This window comes from Rutilus rutilus (assembly GCF_951802725.1).
Source record: "Rutilus rutilus genome assembly, chromosome: 12".
NCBI lineage: Eukaryota > Metazoa > Chordata > Actinopteri > Cypriniformes > Leuciscidae > Rutilus > Rutilus rutilus.
In genome coordinates, this window is record NC_140217.1 from 15,457,852 (window position 1) to 15,480,229 (window position 22,378).

Below are 22,378 nucleotides of genomic sequence, written 5' to 3' on the forward strand. Positions count from 1 at the left end.
CATGGCTCGTAAGAGAATGTCTAAACCACCGGGTGTGAGGAGGCGGGGTCAATGGGGAACAAAGAAGAAGAAAACAACGAGCGGATCAAACAAGCGCTCACTCGCATGTAGAAAGCGTAAGAAGTCTGTTAGTCGAAACGCTTCGGTCAAGAGAACCGTAAAAAACATATTCTAACATGGCGTTACTGCATCGCATGTCGGGAGAATGCATCACGTCCGAGTTGGACTTATTTACGGTCCCGCTGACACAGATCGTTATTGAGAAAAACGGCTATTTAATTTGCCGGGGCAGTGACAAGCGCCTCTCACTGATCTCCGTGTCCGCTTCAGCTGGTCTCAGTCAGCCGGCTCTGAACGAACACGCGTTGATGAAACGTGTTGAGGTAGGCTAGTGCTTTTTGTCCCTCTCTGCTATTATAGTTTTTCAAAATGGCGGAACGACATGGAAGCTTCCATGGACTTACCCGCCCCCATGTAAATAAAGATAAGAAATGTTTCGCTTACAAGGATGTCAGATCATTGGCAGAGGTCATTTTACACCAATGAGGACATATTTATGAATAAAGACAATTATTTCAGCTAATAAAATACGTTAATTTCATATTAATTTCATAAGTTTAAATGACAACATACCATTTTTATTTTTTTTAAACGAGCGAATCTACACATGAGAGGCCTTCAGAACTTCAGGGGTCAACAGTTTAGGTCAGTTGGCGAAAACACTACATGTGTAAAAATAAAATACTGCATTACACTTTTCAAAGGATTGTAGCCACACTGGGTAGGACATTAGCATTAGCTCAAATGATCTATAGGGAATTTTAATAATTAATCATGAATATGATTATTGCATATTACAGTTACATTAAATTATCGAAGCTGAAAATAGATAGATATATGAATGGCTACCACAACGGCTTATGGTTCGTCATTAATATATCAATAGTCTTATTTCAGATCGAGTTTGTGAGATAGCTTTAATGGAATTAATTTAGTTATCAAACAATCTGTTTGTCCAGCAAACGCCATAAGATTAACTTATCATCTTCTCAATAAAGTTATCACTTCTTATAATTTCAGGGGAAATAGTTTCTGGCCATGAAACCATTCTCCTGTCCTTATAAACTTAACAAATCGTAAAGCTTTGTAGCTTAAGATCGAAACATCTCATTGACTTGGTTATATGAGCATTTTAGACAGAAACAATCAAGCATATAAGGGTTTTAATAATTGAACTAATTACTACATCGAACTAAGGAATACAAATTCTACAATTTACACGAGTATGCATATAACAATACAAACAGTAAAAACAATACAAGACAAAACGGATAACAGATGATGAGAGAGATCGGAAGATGAGAGAGGGAGAAAGGGTGAGCGAGCGAAAGTGAAAGCAAAAATCTCAGACCAGGTAACCTTTGAAAGAGACAACAAGGAATCAGATTACATTAAAAGTTCAATAAACTTATCTTGCAAAATGGTTCTCTTTGTTGCTGAAGAACGCAGATCGTGCGTGTGTCGTTAAGAGCAGCGTGCGTGTGTTTCCTTAAGAAAGCAGGGCTTGCGCTCTCGTCTCTTCCGGTGAGCGCGGTCGCGGGAATTTCAAAATTCTTCTTTTTCTTTGAGTTTGAGTCTTTTTCTTTGAGTTGAAGTTGCTTCACTGACGTAGGGAGAATAAAGAAAAGAATTAAAGAAAAATAAAAGAGAAACGGAGAAAAGCTCCCGAAGGAGCCATGGATCTTGAAAACCTCTCACAGGAAAAGTGCTCTCAGAAGATTTCCTGAGTCTGTCTTTTATGGAAAAGATGGGTTGACGCCTCTGTTCACGCGAACAACCAATGAACGTCCAAAGATCTGAAGCGGGAAAGCTTCCTTTGTCTCTGGGGAAACACCCACTCGAGTGAGTTGTGGTGTTGTCAAAATTCAGCAATTATATTCCAGCAAGATGGTAATTACAGAATAATACATTTTACTGTAATTTCCTACGTATGAGTGGTTCCGTCAAAGCAAGACAGTTAAAGAGAGACCAAGAATGAAATATAAACAGTTAAGGATACAACGTTACACTCAAATGCACGTATAGAAGTATTTAGAAGTTCGTTTCACACACTATCAAGCCATGATATCGGCTACTATGACACAGGGAAATCAAATCCATGTTTATACATTTCTTAAGTGGTTATACATACAGAAAATATATGATTGCAGGGTTTATTCCTCTTCCTTTGTCAGAATTCAAGTGAGAGTTGTGTTCCCCTTGAAATTCCTGGGGGGGGGGGGGGGGGGGGGGGGGGGTCCATAAACTTTATGACCTAGCAGAGGTAATGTTACAGGAATGTGATCCTGTTAGGGATTCATTCTTTAGAAATAAACTTAAGATTCGAAGTTACACACCAGAAGATCATAACCATATGATCAAAACAAAACGAATCAAACATGTATGCACACAGGAAGGTCAGATACAATTCTGCGTTACATAAAAAGGACGTTTGTGTGTAAATGTGTGTGTGTGTGTGAGTGTGTGTGTGTAATGTCACACAGAAAGTTTCGTTATCTCTTTGAGGCTTGCAGGAGAATGTTGATTTTAGGTTCTGGAGTGTGTCTAGGGTGCTATCAAGTCTCGGGGGAGTGGTAAAAGTTGCCACAAAGCCATCTAAACCCAGCCATGCTGGCACCAGGCTGGTCAGTTAGCCTGCAGAGAGTTTGATTTACCTACATGAGTTCAGAGGCTAAAAGCTTTGGGTTTCATAAGGAATGTCCATGGTTTTGGATTCAATGAGCCATGATTCCTTAATTCAAAACCAAAGGATGAATGAATGATCTGCTCATCCGCTACAGGATAATCTAGCTTTAAAGTTAGAATAAAAAGTAACCAAACATATCTTCATACCTGCTGTGTTCTGACACAAGGCCATTAACTTGTTCTTTTTGTTTTATAAATGTATTTTGCTTATTTCTACAAATATCAACCTGATAAATATGGACTTAATACACGATTAAACAAGATAATCATGCTACCAAATACGTCTGACACAACGTTTTTAAGAAAAAACAGTGTTTTAAAATACAACTAAACCATGATAACGGATGATTTTTGACAGTCCTACATAAATGCATGTTGATTACCAAGTTTCAGGCATAGTGCAACCATGCAATGTTCGAGAAATCTAATATCGGTGTAATCTTTGCGAGGTCTCACTCAGTCACAACGCACAACTTTGTGTTGGCTGATCCAGGCATAGCTTTACTAAAATAAAATATTATGGAAGTCATTGTACTGTAATTGTAAACTGTAATTATACCATATTTTATATTTTTTTATATTATGGCTTCATGTTGATTTAAAGTTTTTGTTTGTTTGTTATTAACTAATACCTTTATCTTTTAACTAACATCCAGCACAAAATTAAAGAGATGTATGAGCAAAGGATGTTCTCTGACCCCAAATAAACAGATGATGGAATGTTCGCAATCAGTTTGATATTCTCCTACTTAGTATGTGTGTAAGTAGTTGTGCTTAAATCTTTGGGTGTATTTTTACACACCATAGTTATGCAAAGTTCCACACCCTATGGACTAACTTTAAAACATAATCTTTATACAGGAATCACACGTGTCCTTACAATCCATGTAAGATTCAAAAGAACATGGTCAAACATGTTCATATAGGAATTTATGAAAAACATGAACAAATATTGCATAAAGAGAACTAAATGACGGTCCTTCTACATGAGTGTTTAAGACTAAACAAATCATATTTCTTTTAGAACATCTTTATGCTATGTCTACGAAACATCGACATCAAAGATGAGTATTACACTTCAAACTCGTCTAACTATTACTCTTAAAGAGGTGCATTTCGCAGCACAGTCATAGATACACAGTTATTTTGTGTACGTCGCTAAACAACGGTTAAGCTAATTAATTACAGTTGTTGCAACAGCAGTTACTAAATTCAGGCCTGGTTTCACTGACAGGGCTTTGTAGCAAATTAGCTCAAAAGATATATATATAATTAATCATAACGAATTTTATTATTAATTAATTATAAATATTTTAATTAGTTATAGAATTGACTGTAGTAGAATTAATAGTACAATTATTTAATCAGTTCATCCAATGAACGGAAAGTATAATCAATTATCAATTCTAGGAAATAAATGATCTTCCTGGCCAAGAAAGAATAACCTTTTCCAACTAAAGTAAATAAAATACTAGCAGGGTAATAGCATAGGTACAGCTAGATCAAGATGTTTAAGTGACTTAAGAATTAAGAGTGGCAAACACAGAGACAATAAAGCGTGGATATAATGGTTTAATAAACGAAACTGCTACACACACAACTAAACTAAGCAAAGATTGTATACAGAATCAAGAAAGTGAAGAAAAGTGAAGAAAGAGAGAGAGAAGAAAATAGAATGGCAAGATTACAATCAGTTAACCACAACCTACAAGAAACATCAAAGAATCAGGGTCACCTTAAAGGGGTACAATAACTTAGAAACGCATCTAAAGGCTGCGAACGGGTACTTGCATTGACTTTGGTTGCTGAACAAGTCCAGATGCAGGAGATTCTTGAGATTCTTGATGATTTTGCCAGGAGTGTGCTGAAAAGCGTTCATTTGGGTTCTTGGGGTGGTCCACGTTGAATCCAAAGAAATTAACTTGGTCCACGTTGAATCCAAAGAAGTTAACTTGAAGATTAGTTGCCGGAAGGAGACAGGAAAATGTTGTCTCAAAGAGATTGAGCAAAGATCTGAACTAATCAGACACTCTTAAAGGTCATAGCAGTTCACAACCATTTGGTAAGGTGACTAATCAAAGATGACCGGGAGAAAGTCTTTGTTCTATCTTATTTCCATTTGCATTTTCATGGTGGCATGGAGAATTTGTGCAGTCTCTACACAAAAGTATGGTACAAACATTTATGATGCAATTTATCATAACCTGTTGTACACCATTGATTATAAAATCAAAAGAGGATTATTTTGATACCAAGAAAGGGGATTTGAAGACATTAAAGCAGTGATACATCATCTTTGGATATCAACATTTGAAGTTACTCTAACATAATTAAAGAATCATAACTAGTCATAACTAATAAACCATAGGGACATGCATAAAACACATGATAAATACTATAAACATTTGGGAAAGTTTGTGGGTAAGAATGGAGTAAATGTCCTTTGTGTATTGGAAGTTTGTCTCTAGTCTTTGACCAACTGGCTCGTGCCGTCTGTTCTGCTGTGCTATCTTTTGAGGGTTGCAGATACAGTCTCTTGCTGAGATCGTTCAGGAGAGCAGAGGTGATAACGGTCTTTGAAGAGAACTGGTTTGAGGGCCGATGACAACAGGGGAGAGGGGGAAGGTTTTATGATGTCTAGAGCATTTTGGATTAAGTGCATTCGTTACAGCTTAGATTAAGACAGGATTAGGCCTTAGTTCAATTAGGAGATTTAAGTACCTTTTAGAAATGTACCTTAGAAAAACATAACCGGTGTGCATCTTGAGACAAAACAATGGCACTGACCTATTTTAAAATATGTAAGTGCAAATTGCTTTCAGTTAACCAGCTCAAATATGCATTTTTGTCTGGGACTAGGTTTAAAAGCCTTGTCTTTGAAACTTGGGGTCAGTGTTCTCTCAGGTGATATATAGAATGCAACCATATCTCAAGACATTTACCCATTGCATTAAATGCTATATATACTATATTATTATAGGTTTATATTCTTTTCATATTTTAAGGAGATCAAATTAAACAGGGAAAGTGAAATGCTAGCATTGGTTGGAAGGAGAGTTCAACATCAAAGACTGAAAAGAACAACTTCTAATTTCAGTCAGAGTTCCGTTCATTCTTTAGGACCTTCTCTTTCAACAAGTCCAGTATGACCTGCCTTTCCTGACTCTCCAGCTCAAACCGTCGTTCCCGCTCTTTTCTCTCTGCTCCAAGACGCTCTCGATCCAGGGCAATCTTACTCCTCTGGATTTCTAGCTCCTCTCTTCTCAGTGCCATCTCCTCCTCTCGCAGACTCTGCTCTGCTTCAAAGCGCTTTTCTAGAAAGCTCAGGATCTCTGAATAGGTTTGGCAGCAGCACTGACATGGCCTTTTGGCTGTAGGAGCTGTGAGCTCAGCCTCCTCCTGCTCTTCAGGTTCTGGGCTTGCTACCACTGTTAAAAATTACACAAATGTGTTTAAATTATATGCAATAAAAGCAATTATCTTCAGGCTGTATGTTGTTTAATGATACATGTGGTTATAATCATTTCCAAACTAAAAGCTCCTTACCAGCAGGTGGAACTGTTGTTACTGACAGCACAGTCGATTTGTCAGGCTCAAGTGATGAGAATTCTTCCAGTGCTCTCTTCCTGAGCTCTTCATCTTGGTATTTATTTTCCCCACTCGCTAGAAGATTCTTCTCGGCTTCCAGCTCCAGCACTTCATGCAATAGGTCTTCTTTCTGTGCATATAGGCGCTCTGTACCAAACCTGGACATCAAAAACTCATATCTAATAACTTTGGTTTGCACAAAAGCCACTCAGATTAAACTTGAATATTTTTTTCTTAAAATGTTATAAGCATTTCAATTAAGCTTTCTGGTAATTCCTGACCCCAGCTTTTAAAAGCACTTTTCTGTGCACAAAAAAAGTTAACTGACCAATGTAAAGCCTGGTTTATACTGGCCGCGTCCGCACAAGCACGAAGGTGTACACAACAAAAAAAGATGTCATCGCGGTGTGGGCAGTCGTGCGCGTTGAGTGAACTAATTTTGCGTGGTGATGTGCATGCCATTTTTCTAACTTTTATGTGGCTCAGCTTCCGAAGATGCCCAATTTCGAGCTAATTCTGTCCGAGCAGGTACGTCTGCACCGTCATCTATACCGACACCCAGTTTGCGCTTCTCTACATTTACAAAATTGCCCTTCAAAAGCAGAAATAAACCTTTTTAAAACAATAAAGGTCCATGTTTAATAAGAATGTTCATGAAATTAAATGAAAATGTTTAATGAAATTTGAAAATATTTCAGAGAATGTTGTTTGATTTAGTTTTATACATATATTCTCATGTCCATATATTTTGTTCTAATGCCACAAGTAATAATCTCAAGGTTTACTGGGTTTCACACAATTCAAGTGTAATAAAAAACAAACATCTTCACGTGTGTACCTTACGTCTTCTCACCACTGCTTCATGGTGGTTTGGAGGACAATTACTCTGAGTTGCCCACTGTCGTTTCAAAGAATAGTACAGCGAGCGCCGTCAATTATAAACGCCTCGTCCGTTTGGGCAGGATCGCAGTCAGAAGAGGCTTGCCATGTGTTGCGGAGCCAGATAAAAGTATAAACAAGGCTTCATACTCTAATGCCTCAGTTAATAAGGAATCTTGAAATACAGTTAATGACATCATGTATAACTATCTCACAGTTAAAGGTGCACTAAGTAATACTGTTTGTTTCACTGTCTGAAACAGGTGTGTTTTTGGACTTCATTCTGACACTTGCAACATCAAGCAAAAGCAAATGTGTTCAGCTGACCAATGTCATTTTAGAAAATCCTGTTTAACACCCATGTTGTTTCACAACCAAATGTCCAAAACCTGATCTCGACATGGTAGCCACCATGAAGGGAGCCCACCTTTATGTAGAATAAAATAGCTTTTTTAGGCAACTGATATTACTGGAATCGGCAAAGCTTTAGATTACAGCCCGCAAAGTACTGTGTGAGTAAAATTAATTTACAACGTAACTTTCAGTAATTATAGTGTACCTATAAAGTTTGTCCGTTTAGGTATACTAGTGCAGTGCCCGTGCAAAATCAGTTAATAATAATAGCCAGTTTTAGCATTGAGATCAGGCTATGTTTGACTTGTTGACTACTATCCAGTTAACGATCGATAAAACAACGTTAAGCACAACAAAGGAGAACACATAAACAGCTAACTTGGTTGTTTCAATGATGAAAAGTAAGGATTGCTTACACTGGAAAGATGGGGATTTGCCGTCACGATTGGTAAGAGGAGAGTTAACCTCGTTTAAGCCTGCATAGCTTACATGAGCTATCCTGTTGAATAGGCAGGGCAACTATTTAACATAGCATATTCAACATCACATAGTTACAGGTTAACTTCAGCGTGCATGACAGAGTAATAACTTAGCATTGAGACCAGGCTATGCTTGAGCAAACAGTTTGTAAATAGGCTACTTCAAATGATGGCCGTGAAAGAGACTGTGAACGCATTGAATAGGATATGTTTAGTTGGTGAATAGCATAGGCTACTATTACACTGTAGCGATAACGTTAAGTGCACCAGAATAAAATATAATATTCAGAAGTAAACATTGTAGGTGACTTACAGATTCAGTTAACATCCACAAATGAATAAGCACGACGATTAATAAGCGCAATGACTCAGGGAGCAGGCTACACAGTGAACTCAGTGAAAACGCTACTTAAGCTCCGCTGCTTTCTTCGACCCTCTCTGTCTCTGGTCCTGCGCTGTGCTCACTCAGTGTGCAGTGTGAGAGGGGGAGTGGCCAGCGGCTAGAGCGACAAAAGCCATTATGTGCTTCTTTTTCCAATCCAAACAACGTCAAACTTGGCACTGCACTTACTCGTGCCCGTAGCAAGACACCTGTCAAATTTGAAATCCATCGGACTAATGGTTAGAGAGATATGCGCATAACAGACACAGACAGACAGAAAGACGTTCCTGTAATTTATAGATAGATGGGAAAAATATGTAAAGTTTGGGGAATAAAGGGGTAATAAGCAGGAAAATTAACAAATTATTTATACTGTAAGTATTTTAGAACTAAGAGGTACTTATTCTACTATTATGATAGGCAACAATCTTACGTTTAGGAGCAATTTAGTGAGAACATACACTGCATACCTTTTTGTAATAATAGTATACAAATACATAAAGGCTTTTTTTGGTAACACTTTATTTTACAGTGTCCTTGTTACATATGTTACATGTACTTACCATAGTAATAACAGTAAATTATGCATAATTACATGCAACTAACCCTCAACCAAATCCTAATCCTACCCTATCCCTATAGTAAGTACATGTAGTTGATTAATATTACTCAGTACTTAAATATATAATTACACTGTATGACACCTTAAAATAAAGTGTAACCCTTTTTTTTTTATTACGGGGAACATATGTAATGCGTCTGGTGGCTGTAGAAAGGCGCACGACGAAGGAGATGGTGATGGATGCAAAGTCTTTTAATACAATGACAAACTTCACACTATGTTCACACAAACAATAACCAACGGGACTGAACAGAACGGGGAGTATAAGTACACAAGGCAAATGAGGTAACTAAACAGGAACAGCTGACAAGTCTTAAATAATTAGAAACCATAGAGACTAACTAGAACTAATACAGACAAGGCAGAAACTGAACTAAACTGAACATACATGTGACACAGTGCATTTATACAGTATGCTTTTTGATAACAAAAGTGCACTGATTAAGTTTGGTCTTCTATGTTTCAAGGCAAGTAAAACTAAAACTTTTTATAAACAATTTTTTTATAAATACTGGGGAAATATACTCTTGTTCCATGTAGTTACAGAGTAAGTGGTGCTTGTTACCCTCTTGTTCGATGTAGATGCAAGGTAAACAAGACCGGTGAGCTGTAAATTAATATGCTGCTTGTTACCCTCTCGTTCCATGAAGTTACAGGGTAAGTACAATAAAAATACATACACACAATCTGATATCACTGACTCTGAAACTTTTATTTAAAAAACAACTTATTTCAAAACAGACTTACAACACTTCTTATTAGTTAATTTTTAATTTTTTTTTATCATCATTTCATTTCAAATACTGACAGTCCTGACCGAAAGTAGCACGTTTTGTTCCCCTCGCCTCGCCTCCCCTCCCCCTTTTTTTTCTTCTCTTGCTTGGCTTATTCCTCTTGTTCCTCTTCATTTTCTTTCTTTCCACTGGTGAATATTAAGAAGGAATCCCATGTCTCTTGCTATTCTGTACTATAACATAAACAAGTAATAAAAACTCAGTGAGTGTTTTAGCGCAATTTTCTCACGTCATGGGATCACAACACTCAAAATTCAATTTTTGAAGCATAAAGGAAAGATTTTTGATCAAATCTTTTTTTCTAATATTATTGTAAATTTTAGAAGCTATCGATTGCAATTTGTTTCAACTCGATAGCTATTATGGTTGCCGAGACATTTGCAAAAAACGGATTTTTTTCTGGAATTTCCAGGAAATCCAAAATCTTTTCCTGGATTTTTTTTGTGCGTTCCCGAGATTAGACCTTCCTTAACATAATGCCGAAAACCCGAAGTCTCTAGGTGGTCTGGTTGAGGAGTAGATAGAAGTGCAAGATGCGCACAGACAGAACAGAAATCATGAGTTAACAATCGCAATTTTGTCCGGTGGAAAATTGCGCTAAAAAACATACATACTATTTTAAACTGTAAACTATCGCAAAAACAATCGCAAAAAGTCATGTGGAAGTCGGATGCTGTCTGTTTTTTTTATTTTTTTTTAATAATGCTCACAACAAAATACAAACAATAACAATGAGAAACAAACAAGACTGAAGGACAGAGACACCAGTTTTCGCTTGAGTTTCACAACGTGCTTACGTCAAGCTTCACATTGCGCTGCACAACATGCTTATGTTTACATCAAACGTGAACTAGACTCTTGCTGGTAACAGTTGGTCAGAAGCAAAAAGATAAAATAAATTATGAGAACATTTCTGGGTGTACCATATTTTCTTTTAATACAGAATAGCATGGGATTCCTTAAGTTTCACAGGCCCACCGGTGGGCCCATAGCCATTACATATTTAAAACAGTAATATCCTATACTAAACCTAAAATTAATATTGACAAACTATATATCATTTGAAAGCTTACAATCTCTAGTTTCCATATTTGGTGACTGATTCTCAAAATTATTTATAGAGGAGCCGTAATTTATCAATTTTCAACAAGAATATTTTCATACTCCTAAGGCGTGTTCAGACCTTTATTTTGAAATAGCGATGAACGTGAAAAATCATGAAAGAATGGTAGAAACCTCAGTTTGTTTTCATGCCAAGAGTTCAAAAGATAACATCCAATCTTATTTTTTTTTAGAAAAAAAGGTCTGAAAATGTTTTAAATATAAAGAACAAAATAATTGATTCACCATTTGTGATGTGGGAGCGAACTATAACGCACATACGTGTTCTTTTTATGTGTTTATTAGAGGTTGAATTCATATCAAAATCTGCCAAACTTCCCATACTACTTCTGAATAGGATGTCTACTTCATAAATTGTATAAAAATTGTGGAAATATATGGTTCAGATGACTCAAACCACATATGGAAATGGAGGTGCCCTTATATGGGCAGTAATGGAGTATTAGTCACCTAGTTAAAAAGTGTGGTACTGCACCCAAACAAAATCTTACTGAAAGTTCATTTTTTGAGATATCAAGCTAAAATTTGATACACAACTTGTTCAGATTTTTGCCTTTAATTTTCTTGCAGTTTTAGAGTCCAACATGTTTTGAAAATATATATTTTATATAAAATATGAATAATTAAATTTTCATAAACTCAAACTTCTATAACTTTTTTTTCTATTACACTTTCTTAATTTATTTCACTTCTACAAAAATCTGCCAAATGTCTTCTTTAAAACAAGACCAATCTTACGTCTATATTCCAAAGCATTCTTGAATTACAACCATTTAAGATCGGAATGTGTATTTTCATGTCTTCGAAAGTTTCTCGTGAGCACGTGAGAATCTGTATATTTTTATTTTTGCAAAGGTCCCTTCAGGGGCTCCGTAGTTATGTACCCCGAAATAAAATAAATAAATATAAAAGCCTAGGCTATAGCTGTGTCCCAATGCCAATGCTGCATCATCCGAAGGCCGTATTTGAAGGCCGATTGCGTCACAGCGGCACGACGAAGGATGTCTCAATTCAAAGGCTGCACCCTTGGAAGGTCGCATTTGAAGGCCGATTGCGTCACCGCGGCGTGATGAAGGATGTCCCAATTCAATTCTGCATCCTTCGAAGGCCGGTTGCGTCATCACGGCGCAACAAAAGCTACCCTGATTCAAAAGCAACGCCAAATGCACCCTTTGTTTCCTCGTGAAAGAAAGGATACTTTGGCCATGTCCCAAATGGCACACTTCATATGCACTTTCGGTCTTGTGGACTTACAATGGCTGCCGCGTGCGCGTGTCCATTAAGTCCGTGAGACCGTAGAGTGTCCCAGTTGTCATTTTAGGCCTCAGAAGGGTGCTCGCGAGCGCCCCCTCTGCGGTTGATATGCGCCCTTGATGCGCACTTTTGCCAAGCCCGCACTGATGTGGGCTACGCAGCAGACTTCTTCCCGACAGTCAAAGCGGCATTACGTCACGAAAGTGCAGACTCGTAGGAAGACCACGAGTGCTTAGGGTGCCATTTGGGACAGGGCCTATGGATCCTTAGCGGCCTATCCTACCCCACAAGTCATTGCGCGTCGGTGACGACAGCATTTTTATTTAAAAAAATTGCGGCCGAGAGTTCGGTGGTGGACGGCAAATTCACATTTAAATGTAAGTATTATGTTTTCATTTACTCAAATAGCTAGCGAAACCACAGTTAAAAGCCACAAGTTTTTCTTTCTTATAAACTTTATCTTAACTCCTTCGTCATCGTCACCATTGCGTGGCTTCATTTGTCAGGTGGTTTGAGGCAAAACTTGTGCTAATATTAGTTTAATAATTGTTTCAGGGAGCTAGGAGTAGACAGCTCAATTTATTAAATTGCGGTCTGAAAATTAGCATTTCTTTACGGGGGTGAAAAACTCTGCCTGCGTGGCTTGGAGGTAAGACAACGACCTATTTGTAATATTTGCACTAGTCTGTCTCACTTGTGTATTATAAGAAATATCACTCACCCTATAAAGCCTACAACAATAAGAAAAGCTGTAGATAAGGCAATGGGGTTTCACTTTTATGTCTTTTTGTAGTGCTGTCATGCAAGCTATGTCTACAAAGGTTTTAACCAAATTTGAGTATCCAGAAATATGATTTCTTAAGTATTTTGTATGCATATCCTGATGTGTCATATTTTGCAGTGTTAACAGTGCACTAATGTTAAGATTGCACCCCTGTGTTAATATTTTTCATAAGTACCCTTTTCTGCTTTTTCAGAGCTATTCTGGAGAAAATGGGTCTGCTGGGCCATACAGGCAAAAAAAAAAAGTCTTTGCTGAAATGTATTGTGCTGGTGTTGTTAACAAGCCATGGTTAGTTTGCTCTGCCTTAGGATTGCAAGTGTCCTGGGACATGTGAGGGTGTGAGTGGGAAACCCACTGCTGAAACTTGGCCCTGGTTTGTCCTCATGGATGAGGTGTTGGGACAGAGGCATTGCACCTACTCCCCTCTCCTCATTGCCTCAATCCCTGAGGACACACCAGAGCCGAGTTCAGCAGTGGGTGCCCACGGTGAGGAGGAGCCAGGGGTAGCAGCCCCAGCACCAGCACCAGCAGCAGCACGAAGGCGGGGAGACAGAGAGGACGAGAATTTGGACTTGATCAGAGAAGACATGCAACTACAGAGGGAGGCAGAGGCGAGGAGAGCACAGGAGAGTAGGGAGAGGATGGACAGGCTGTTTTCTCTTCTTGAGAGAATGATTGAAAAATATATATTTTTTCTATATATTCTTGTTTAACTTTTTTTCACTTATTTTTTAAAAGGAATGAAAAATTCTGTACATTATTTATTACATACTTTAAATGTGTAAATAAAAGAGAATGAATTGTTCTGGACATTGTTTATTTTTATACATAATTTACATGAAACAAATTCTTCTATACTTTTTTTTTTTTTATAAAATTGGTAAATGAAAATCATTTGTTCTATAGGCTATGTAAATGTACTTTTTCCAACTATTTACAACATACATTATCATTAACACATATCAAAATCAACATAAACATTTAAAGTACATAAAATAAGAAAAAAATTATGTAAACTTTTATTCAGCTGAGCAGGTGGTGCTGTTGGACCGGGATGGCCACAATAGAGACCCAGGTAAGGCCTCTCTGCTGGTGGGACATGTGTTTGAGTGCATATTTCCACTATCCACTAAGTTGTCTACCAACAGGTTTGCAGGGTTGACTCAATCGACGGCTGCCATGTCACTGAGATTTTTTTCAGAAAGAGTATATTTCTGAAAAAAGTACTTTTAATAACTACTAATACCGCATTGGGGAAAAACTACTAGTCATATATTTCAAACCTTAGTTAAGCAAAATTATCTTGCATACTCTAATGTACTTAAGGTATCAAGAGTAAACCTAAAGGTATGTATTCTGCAGGAAACCCTCTTTGTCAGGGTTTTTATGATGGTTTTGCATTTATATTAGGCTACTACTGCATTACTGCGTATGTTGCATTTTACTTCTGAATATTTTCAAGGTTGTTACATTTAAACTATACTTTTGTGTAGTTTAATGTAAAATGTAATCGGTTACCTAACGTAACCTCTGTTCTCTCTAGAAGAGGGAACGAGTATTGCGTAAGTTGCTTACGCTACAGGTAAAGTCATCTTTTCTCGAGATATGAAGCCAAAAAATTATCCTTAATTTTTATAATCTTGTCAACGCAGTGCAGCAGCAGGCAGACCTAGAGCAGGCTATCTAGCGTGCTCATTGGCTGCCCTGCGGCAACTGCAGCAGCCTACCACTGAGCCTGACGTGACGTCACGCCCAATGGGGGCGCTTGGCGCCCTCACGCGTCACAGTCCGCCAGAAGGGGCGTGGTTAAGCGTATAAAAGGAAGGCTCGGAGGCTGGTTCACTGGTTTTCGTCAATGAAGCGAATGAGCTCGTGGCACGAGCACGGCGGGTTACGCAATACTCGTTCCCTCTTCTAGAGAGAACAGAGGTTACGTTAGGTAACCGATTACGTTCTCTTACGAGAGGTTCTCTCGTATTGCGTAAGTTGCTTACGCTACGGGAACACCCTTGTCAACGCCGTGCGCGCCCAGCATCCACTGAATGAGTCCCAGGGAAAGCCCGGGGAACACGATAAGTGGGAGCCGGGCGGCCAAAAGAATGGCTAGCGCATGTACATAAGCACACAGTAGGGAGTGCAGAGCGGCCCAGCCGGTCTGTACTGAAACTGACACAACCCTTTATAGTGCAGCTCAACCAGGAGAGCTAAATCGAACAGCAGTAGCCTGCGCACGAGAATGTGGGCCGGGCATACGCGCGACTTAGACTGATAAAAGTTTAGCCTGCAGGGCGGAAACTTCCAGGTTGTAAAACCTAACAAATGTAGAAGGGGAGGCCCAGCCCGCCGCCGTACAAATGTCATGAATGGAAATCCCGCTGGACCAAGTCCACGACGAGGCCATGCCTCTAGTGGAGTGAGCTCTGATGCCCAAGGGGCACTGCAGGTTTTTAGATGCGTAAGCAGGAATACGCGGATCCGGTGCTCGAATACGGAGGCTCGCTGACAGCGGTGGCTGGCTGGACAGCACACAACGGCTCGGTCGCTATGGACGGAGAACATTTTGTGGCGAGAAACCCGAGAGCGAGAGCGGCGATGGGGTTAACGTGTTTATTGGTAAGTGCGCGCGCTCGTGAGCGGGCACAGGGCTTACGTTCGCAACACGGCCAGTGTTTGAGGCCACTATCCATCTGGACAGACTGTGTTTCGAGGCGGCGAGACCCTTGGTGCGCCCACCAAACGAAACGAAAAGCTGCTCCGAGTGCCTGACAGCGGCGGAGCGCGTGATGTAATTTCTCAGTGCTCTGACAGGGCAGAGGAGGTTATTATCGACCTCGCTGCCGGATGCCGGCAAAGCTGAGAGAGAAATGACTTGCGCTCTGAAGGGAGTGCCCATCACTTTGGGGACATAACCGTGCCTCGGTTTGAGAATGACTTTCGAGTCATTAGGTCCGAACTCGAGGCACGCGGCGTTAACTGATAACGCGTGTAGGTCACCCACACATTTGACTGATGACAGAGCTATCAGAAAAACGGTTTTGAGCGTGAGATATTTGAAATCCACAGTTTCTATCGGTTCAAAGGGATGCGCTTTCAAGGCCTCTAGGACCAGGGAAAGATCCCAAATAGGAACCGACGGGGGCCGCGGGGGATTCATCCTCCTGGCTCCTCTAAGGAAGCGGATGATGAACTCGTTCCTTCCTAATGCGCGGCCATGCGCCGAGTCGGCGAACGCTGAAATGGCCGCAACATACACTTTGAGCGTGGAGGGGGACCTGCCCATGTCCAACAGCTCTTGAAGGAAGCAAAGCACCCGCGAGACCCCACACGCATGTGGGTCCAAATCTTTGGCGGTGCACCACTTATCGAACACAGACCATTTCGACGCGTAGAGCCGTCTCGTAGAGGGAGCTCTAGACTGTGTGATCGTGTTCACAACCCCTTTTGGCAGGTCAACGGGTATTCGTTGATTATCCATGCATGCAGAGACAGCGCTCTGGATGAGGATGCCAGATCGAGCCGCGGGCTTGAGAGAGAAGGTCTCTCCTCACCGGGATCGGCCATGGGGCTGTGTCTGCCAGCCGCATTAACTCCGGGAACCACGTTTGATTCTCCCAGTGCGGGGCTATGAGGAGCACCGAGTGGCACGCTTCCCTGATTCTCCCGATGACCTGTGGCAACAGTGAGACCGGAGGGAAAGCGTACAGCGGGCCGCTGGGCCAGGTTTGGGCCAGCGCATCCTTGTTCTTCGAAAATAACCTTGGGCAGTGAGCGTTGTCTTTTGACGCAAAAAGGTCGACTTTCGCTTTGCCGAAAAGGCGCCACAATAACTGGACTGTCTAGGGATGCAAAGACCATTCCCCCGGGGGAACGTTGTCTCTGGACAGTCTGTCTGGACCATCGTTCAGGTGACCGGGCACATGCGCAGCTCTCAGCGAGCGCAGTGAGTGCTGAGCCCAAACGAGGAGGCGTTCCGCCAGGGCGCAGAGAATTTTGGATCTGACACCGCCCTGACGGTTCACGTAGGACACCACTGACGTATTGTGCATGGTGATCCCGCAGGTATGGGAGGAAGTGCTTCAGCGCATTCTCGACCGCCAGCATCTCTAGACAGTTTATGTGAAGGCGATTCTCCTGGTCTGACCAGAGGCCATAGACCGGTCTGCCCTCGAAAAGAGCTCCCCAACCTAGGTTGGAGGCATCTGTCGAGACAACTTTTCGGTGTGAGACAACTCCCATTGTCACCCCCGTGTGGTACCATTCGGCCGCCAGCCAGGGCTGCAGGGCTGAAACACAGCCCTGATTCACACTGATTCGCGAGCCGCCAGCAGTCCAGGCTCGGTGAGGCACTCGCGCTTTCAGCCAGCGTTGTAGCGGGCGCATGCGCAGTAAGCCCAGCTGGAGTACAGCTGCAGCTGAGGCCATATGGCCCAACATTCTCTGAATGTTCTCAGCGGGACCCGGCTGCCTGTGTGGAAAGATGCGGCGAGATGTCGAATGCGGCGCGCGCGCTGCGTTGACAATCTGGCCGTCATAGCCACCGAGTCCAGTTCTATTCCCAGAAGGAAATTGACTGACTGGGCAGTAATGATCTCTTGGTCCAGTAGACCGAGAGACCCAGGCTTTCCAGATGGCTGAGGAGCGCTGTTCTGTGAGACATGAGCTCTGTCTCTGACTGCGCCAGTATCAGCCAGTCGTCCAGATAGTTCAATATCTGCATCCCCTGTCTTCTCAGGGGAGCGAGGGCCGCGTCCATGCACTTCGTGAATGTACGGGGTGCTAAAGACGGGCCGAACGGCAGGACGGTGTATTGATATACCTGACCGTCGAAGGCGAATCTCAAGAATGGCCTGTGACGGGGTTTAATCTGGATCTGAAAATATGTATCTTTCAGATCGAGAGAGATAAACCAGTCCCTCGGCGAATTTGCGCGAGGATTTGTCTGGTTGTGATCATTTTGAACGGCTGTCTCATGAGAGCTTTGTTCAAATATCTCAGATCTAAAATAGGTCTTAGAGCTCCGTCCTTCTTGGGTACGAGGAAATAACGGCTGTAAAAGCCCGTCTCGCTCAGAGAAGGATGCACCTTTTCTATAGCCCCCTTGCACAGCAGCTTTGCTATTTCTGCCTGAAGTAGGTGCGCTACTTCTGTATTCACTCTCGTCTCGGTCCGTGCTCGAAGCGCGGGGGACGGCGAGCGAATTGTGGCGAATAGCCCTGCTTTATAGTATTCAGCACCCATTCGGACACGCCCGGAATCGCTTCCCATGCTTTTGCACGCATAGCTAGCGGTCGAATGGTCTCTGGGTTCAGATCGCCGCACTGCACGGGATGGGGAACCTGTATCAGAGAGGATGGGGCGGCGCGCGCGCCGCCGGTGCTCGAATACGGAGGCTCGCTGACAGCGGTGGCTGGCTGGACAGCACACAACGGCTCGGTCGCTATGGACGGAGAACATTTTGTGGCGAGAAACCCGACAGCGAGAGCGGCGATGGGGTTAACGTGTTTATTGGTAAGTGCGCGCGCTCGTGAGCGGGCACAGGGCTTACGTTCGCAACACGGCCAGTGTTTAAGAGCTTTAGAGGATCTGAACCCCGGGACAACTGTGTGACAGAGCGGGCAGTGGGTAGGTGGGCACATTTCCTACGCTTAACACTCGAGCGGCGCGTGCCTGCTTTATGAGAGTGAGCTCTGTGAGAGACACCGGGGAGATCGTGCTTGTGTGTAGGGGTGAACACTACACTACACAATAACCATTTCATCCAGAAGGTATACACCCTCACAATCATTATCGCTCAGCGCTCAACACAGTTTGCTTCGCGCTCCACTCAAATCGCCCCCCGCTCGCTCCAAAAAAGGAAAAAAATCTACATGTATATCACTTGTAGCGGTCCCCAAGCTTTTTTGCGCCACAGATCGGTTTAATATCAGACAATATTTTCACGGACTGGCCTTCAAGGTGTGGCGGATAAATACAACAAAATAAAATGATACGATTTTTTTTAGCCTATAATAATAAACGTGAATCCAATGTGTGGGCCTACTAGCAACTTTATTAGCAGCGTCCTTTAACATCGCGCCTACAACTGAGAAAGTCTGAACACAAACAAAATGCCCCCAAAAGAAAAGAATCTCTATGTTTTCGGTGCTGATGCGATGTAAGGGTGGCGCTGCTGCCAATAAAGCACCTAAAAGCTGTCACAACGAACCGGCAAAATTAATGATTATGAATATGTAAAATATAGCAGGAGACATTTTAATTGTTTACTAATAAACCAGTTTTTTTTATGTCTCTGTCGGCTGGAAAGATGCTGATTCGCGATCTTCGCAGTAATGAACGCGCCAGAGAGAAATGCACATTTCATACGGATTACATAAGAGAGAAGTCTGTTTTCTTTCGTTTTGAATTGTTCTGTTTAAAAGTAGACATTTCAAGCTTTATATACAGATGGTGGACAACCAGAATGCCTAAAATAAACCAGCCGCATTTCAAAGTCGTTCCCGAAATGACCGCCAGGTGGCGCAAAGGGACATTGTGCAAAACAGCGGCAATTGCCGTATTTTAAAATGTAAGTGGGTTAAATATAAAACCCTAAAGGCCTATTTATACTTCTGCGTCGAACTGCCGCCGTAGCTACGTCGTAGGCTGTGTTTAGCGCGCGTACCCTACGGAGTAACCTGACGTGCACCTCTCCAAAAATGTAACAACGCGTCAATTCTACGCGGACGCCAGCGCTGTGATTGGTCTGCCAGAACCCCTCCCTCGGGGTTTCACATGCTCCCTAGGTGCGCGTCAACGCGGACAACGACACAGAAGTATAAATTAAAACCAACACGTTGCCTACGGCGTATAGGCTCCGGCGTAGGTCCGACGCAGAAGTATAATGAGGCCTTAAGCCTAATAGGCATATTTTTCATATATATAAATAGGCCTATTAGGCTACAACAGAATAGAACCAAAGATAGAATCAATTTTAGAACTGAAAAAATAGAATCAAAAGTTAAAAATAGAGACGATATTAGGAGCAATGACGCGGAATATTTGTACTATTCTATTGAGGAATTAGATAAATGAAGAGCTCTCGTGAGCGATACAATTGCATAGTAATTTATAGTGATTTCAAAAGCAGTCCTTAAAAAAAAAATACATGGAGTAGTGTGGCATAATTTTTGAGAGATTACTCGGAACGCGTTTTAGTTAAGATCCTGGTTTCAATGCCCTTAATGTATATAGGCTAGGCTACTGCTTTAAAAAAAATGTCACAACGCGTTTTGAGATTGTTTTGAATTAAACATTGAAGTTTAAAATGTAGTGTTTTGGCACACCAGGCCGAGTGGCGTTACGCATTGTTCAAAAATCAGGTTTTATTCTGGCATGTTGAATTGTTAGATTTTTTTTTTTTTAGATTTATTAGATTTAGATTTTAGATTTCGTTAGATTTTTTTTTCTCATAACAGCTAAAATAACTAATATATGCCTTGTCTTAATATGACCTACTTAATATAGGCAATATATAGGCATATAATAGCCTATATAATAAATTAGCAAAACTTGGCCACTAAATATTTAATTTTCAATTATTTTAATTATCACAATTAAAGTTTTAATTTTATTAAATTGAACAAGCGCAACAATCAGCATTTAATCAAATATTCTAAAAGATGTATTATTAATAATAATGTTATTTCAACATAATATTTCGTTTTTTCGACATAATGTGTGCGTGCAACAAGCAAGATGTGTATTTGTAAATCCGGTGATGTGTGTATTGATTTTTATCAATAAACTAGTGTTTTCTGACAGTGTCGACTGCAAAGATGAAGTTGACGATCGCCATTTTTGTAGTGAACGCACCTAGAGAGAAATGCACATAAAGACATAATCAGAGAGTAGCCTTTTTCTTTTCGTTTTGAATTATTTCGTTTGAAGACATTTCAAGCTTTGTGTATTTGATGTATTTATCATGTCTGTGTGAGGCATACGCTGAGTTTCGTTAAGTTAGGAGGATGAGATGCGCTCCAGCTGACGTGCAATGCAAGTGACCGCGCGGGCGCCTCCATGATTAGTGTCTGTTATATTTGCTTCTCTTACTTATTTAAATCCAGGCAATTGGTTGATGAAAAATTTATTAAAATTAAGATACAATTTATAGAAAACGAAATTCACTTTAAAGAAAGGTTTTCTACTAAACAAAACTTAATGAAGTGGTCAAAATCATGTCTGACCCACTCCATATCCATCTCTCGATATAATGCATCCTATCTTACTCGTGCTGTTCACTTTTCATATTCAACATAGATGAAAAAAAAATAACATTATAATATTTTAACAAATATGATACTAAATGAGATTATTTAATGGCTACAACAGTATAGTAGGCCTATAGACTTTTTTTTTTAGAATAGATTTTTGCTGTGCACTTGCATATTAGTGTCAGCTGGGAAGGAAATATAGAGACCAGACCTCTTGGAACTTTAATTGAATACATAGCGTTGGTAAAGCATACTGAAATTACATCCCTACAAATTTATTAGGCCCTACTGAAAATAAATGTATCGAATTTAAGCAAAGTAGCCTAAATGTTAAGACTGTAAGCCCTTTGCTTTTTTACGTAGCCTATAAAGGACTCTTATAGCCGACTTTGTGTTAATTTAATTTGTAGAGGATTTTTTTAACTCAAACATTAGATTAGATTAGATTAGATTAGATTCAACTTTATTGTCATTACACAAGTACAGGTACAAGGCAACGAAATGCAGTTTAGGTCTAACCAGAAGTGCAATAGCAGCAAGTGCAGGATATACAGTGGTTCATAAGTGCAGAACATGGATATGTACTGAATAAATATAGAGTTGAATACTATTATAAACAAAAATTTACAGATAGATTGTCCTATGAATATAATATACAGATAACTATTACTGTGAACAGAATTTACAGCTAGATATGTACTGAATATAATAATATACAGATGGCTATTACTATAAACAGAATGTTTACAGATAGATATGTACTGAATATAATATACAGATGGCTGTTACTATAAACATAATTTTACAGATAGATATGTACTATGAATATATATACAGATGGCTGTTACTATAAACAGAATGTGAGCATAATATACAGATGGCTATTACTATAAACAGAATTTTACAAATAGATATATGTATAAGTTAGGCTAATGAGCAGTATAACAATGGATTTAAAGTAGTGCAAATAAAGTTTGGACAGAAGCTATCCGAGTGAGTGCAGTGGAAAGTAATTGCATATTACAGTTAAGGTACGATATTGCAATGTATATATAACAGTCGGTACTGTAAATAAACAGTCGGCAGTGCAAATGAGCATATTCCAGTCAAGGTAGTAGTGCAAGAT

The 22,378-nt window shown here is 40.5% G+C and overlaps 1 protein-coding gene across 1 annotated transcript in view; it reads right to left on the bottom strand.

Moving 5' to 3' along the window:
* Nucleotides 1-4,321: 4,321 nt before the first annotated feature.
* LOC311301297 (uncharacterized protein) overlaps nt 4,322-22,378 on the bottom strand; it is a 181,814-nt gene continuing 163,757 nt past the window's right edge. The window contains exons 3-4 of the mRNA XM_084426266.1: nt 6,292-6,491; nt 4,322-6,173 (exon numbers count right to left, since the gene is read on the bottom strand). Of these exons, the coding sequence (XP_084282392.1) occupies nt 5,839-6,173; nt 6,292-6,491 (535 nt within the window). The 3' untranslated portion in view covers nt 4,322-5,838. The remainder of the gene's footprint in view (nt 6,174-6,291; nt 6,492-22,378) is intronic.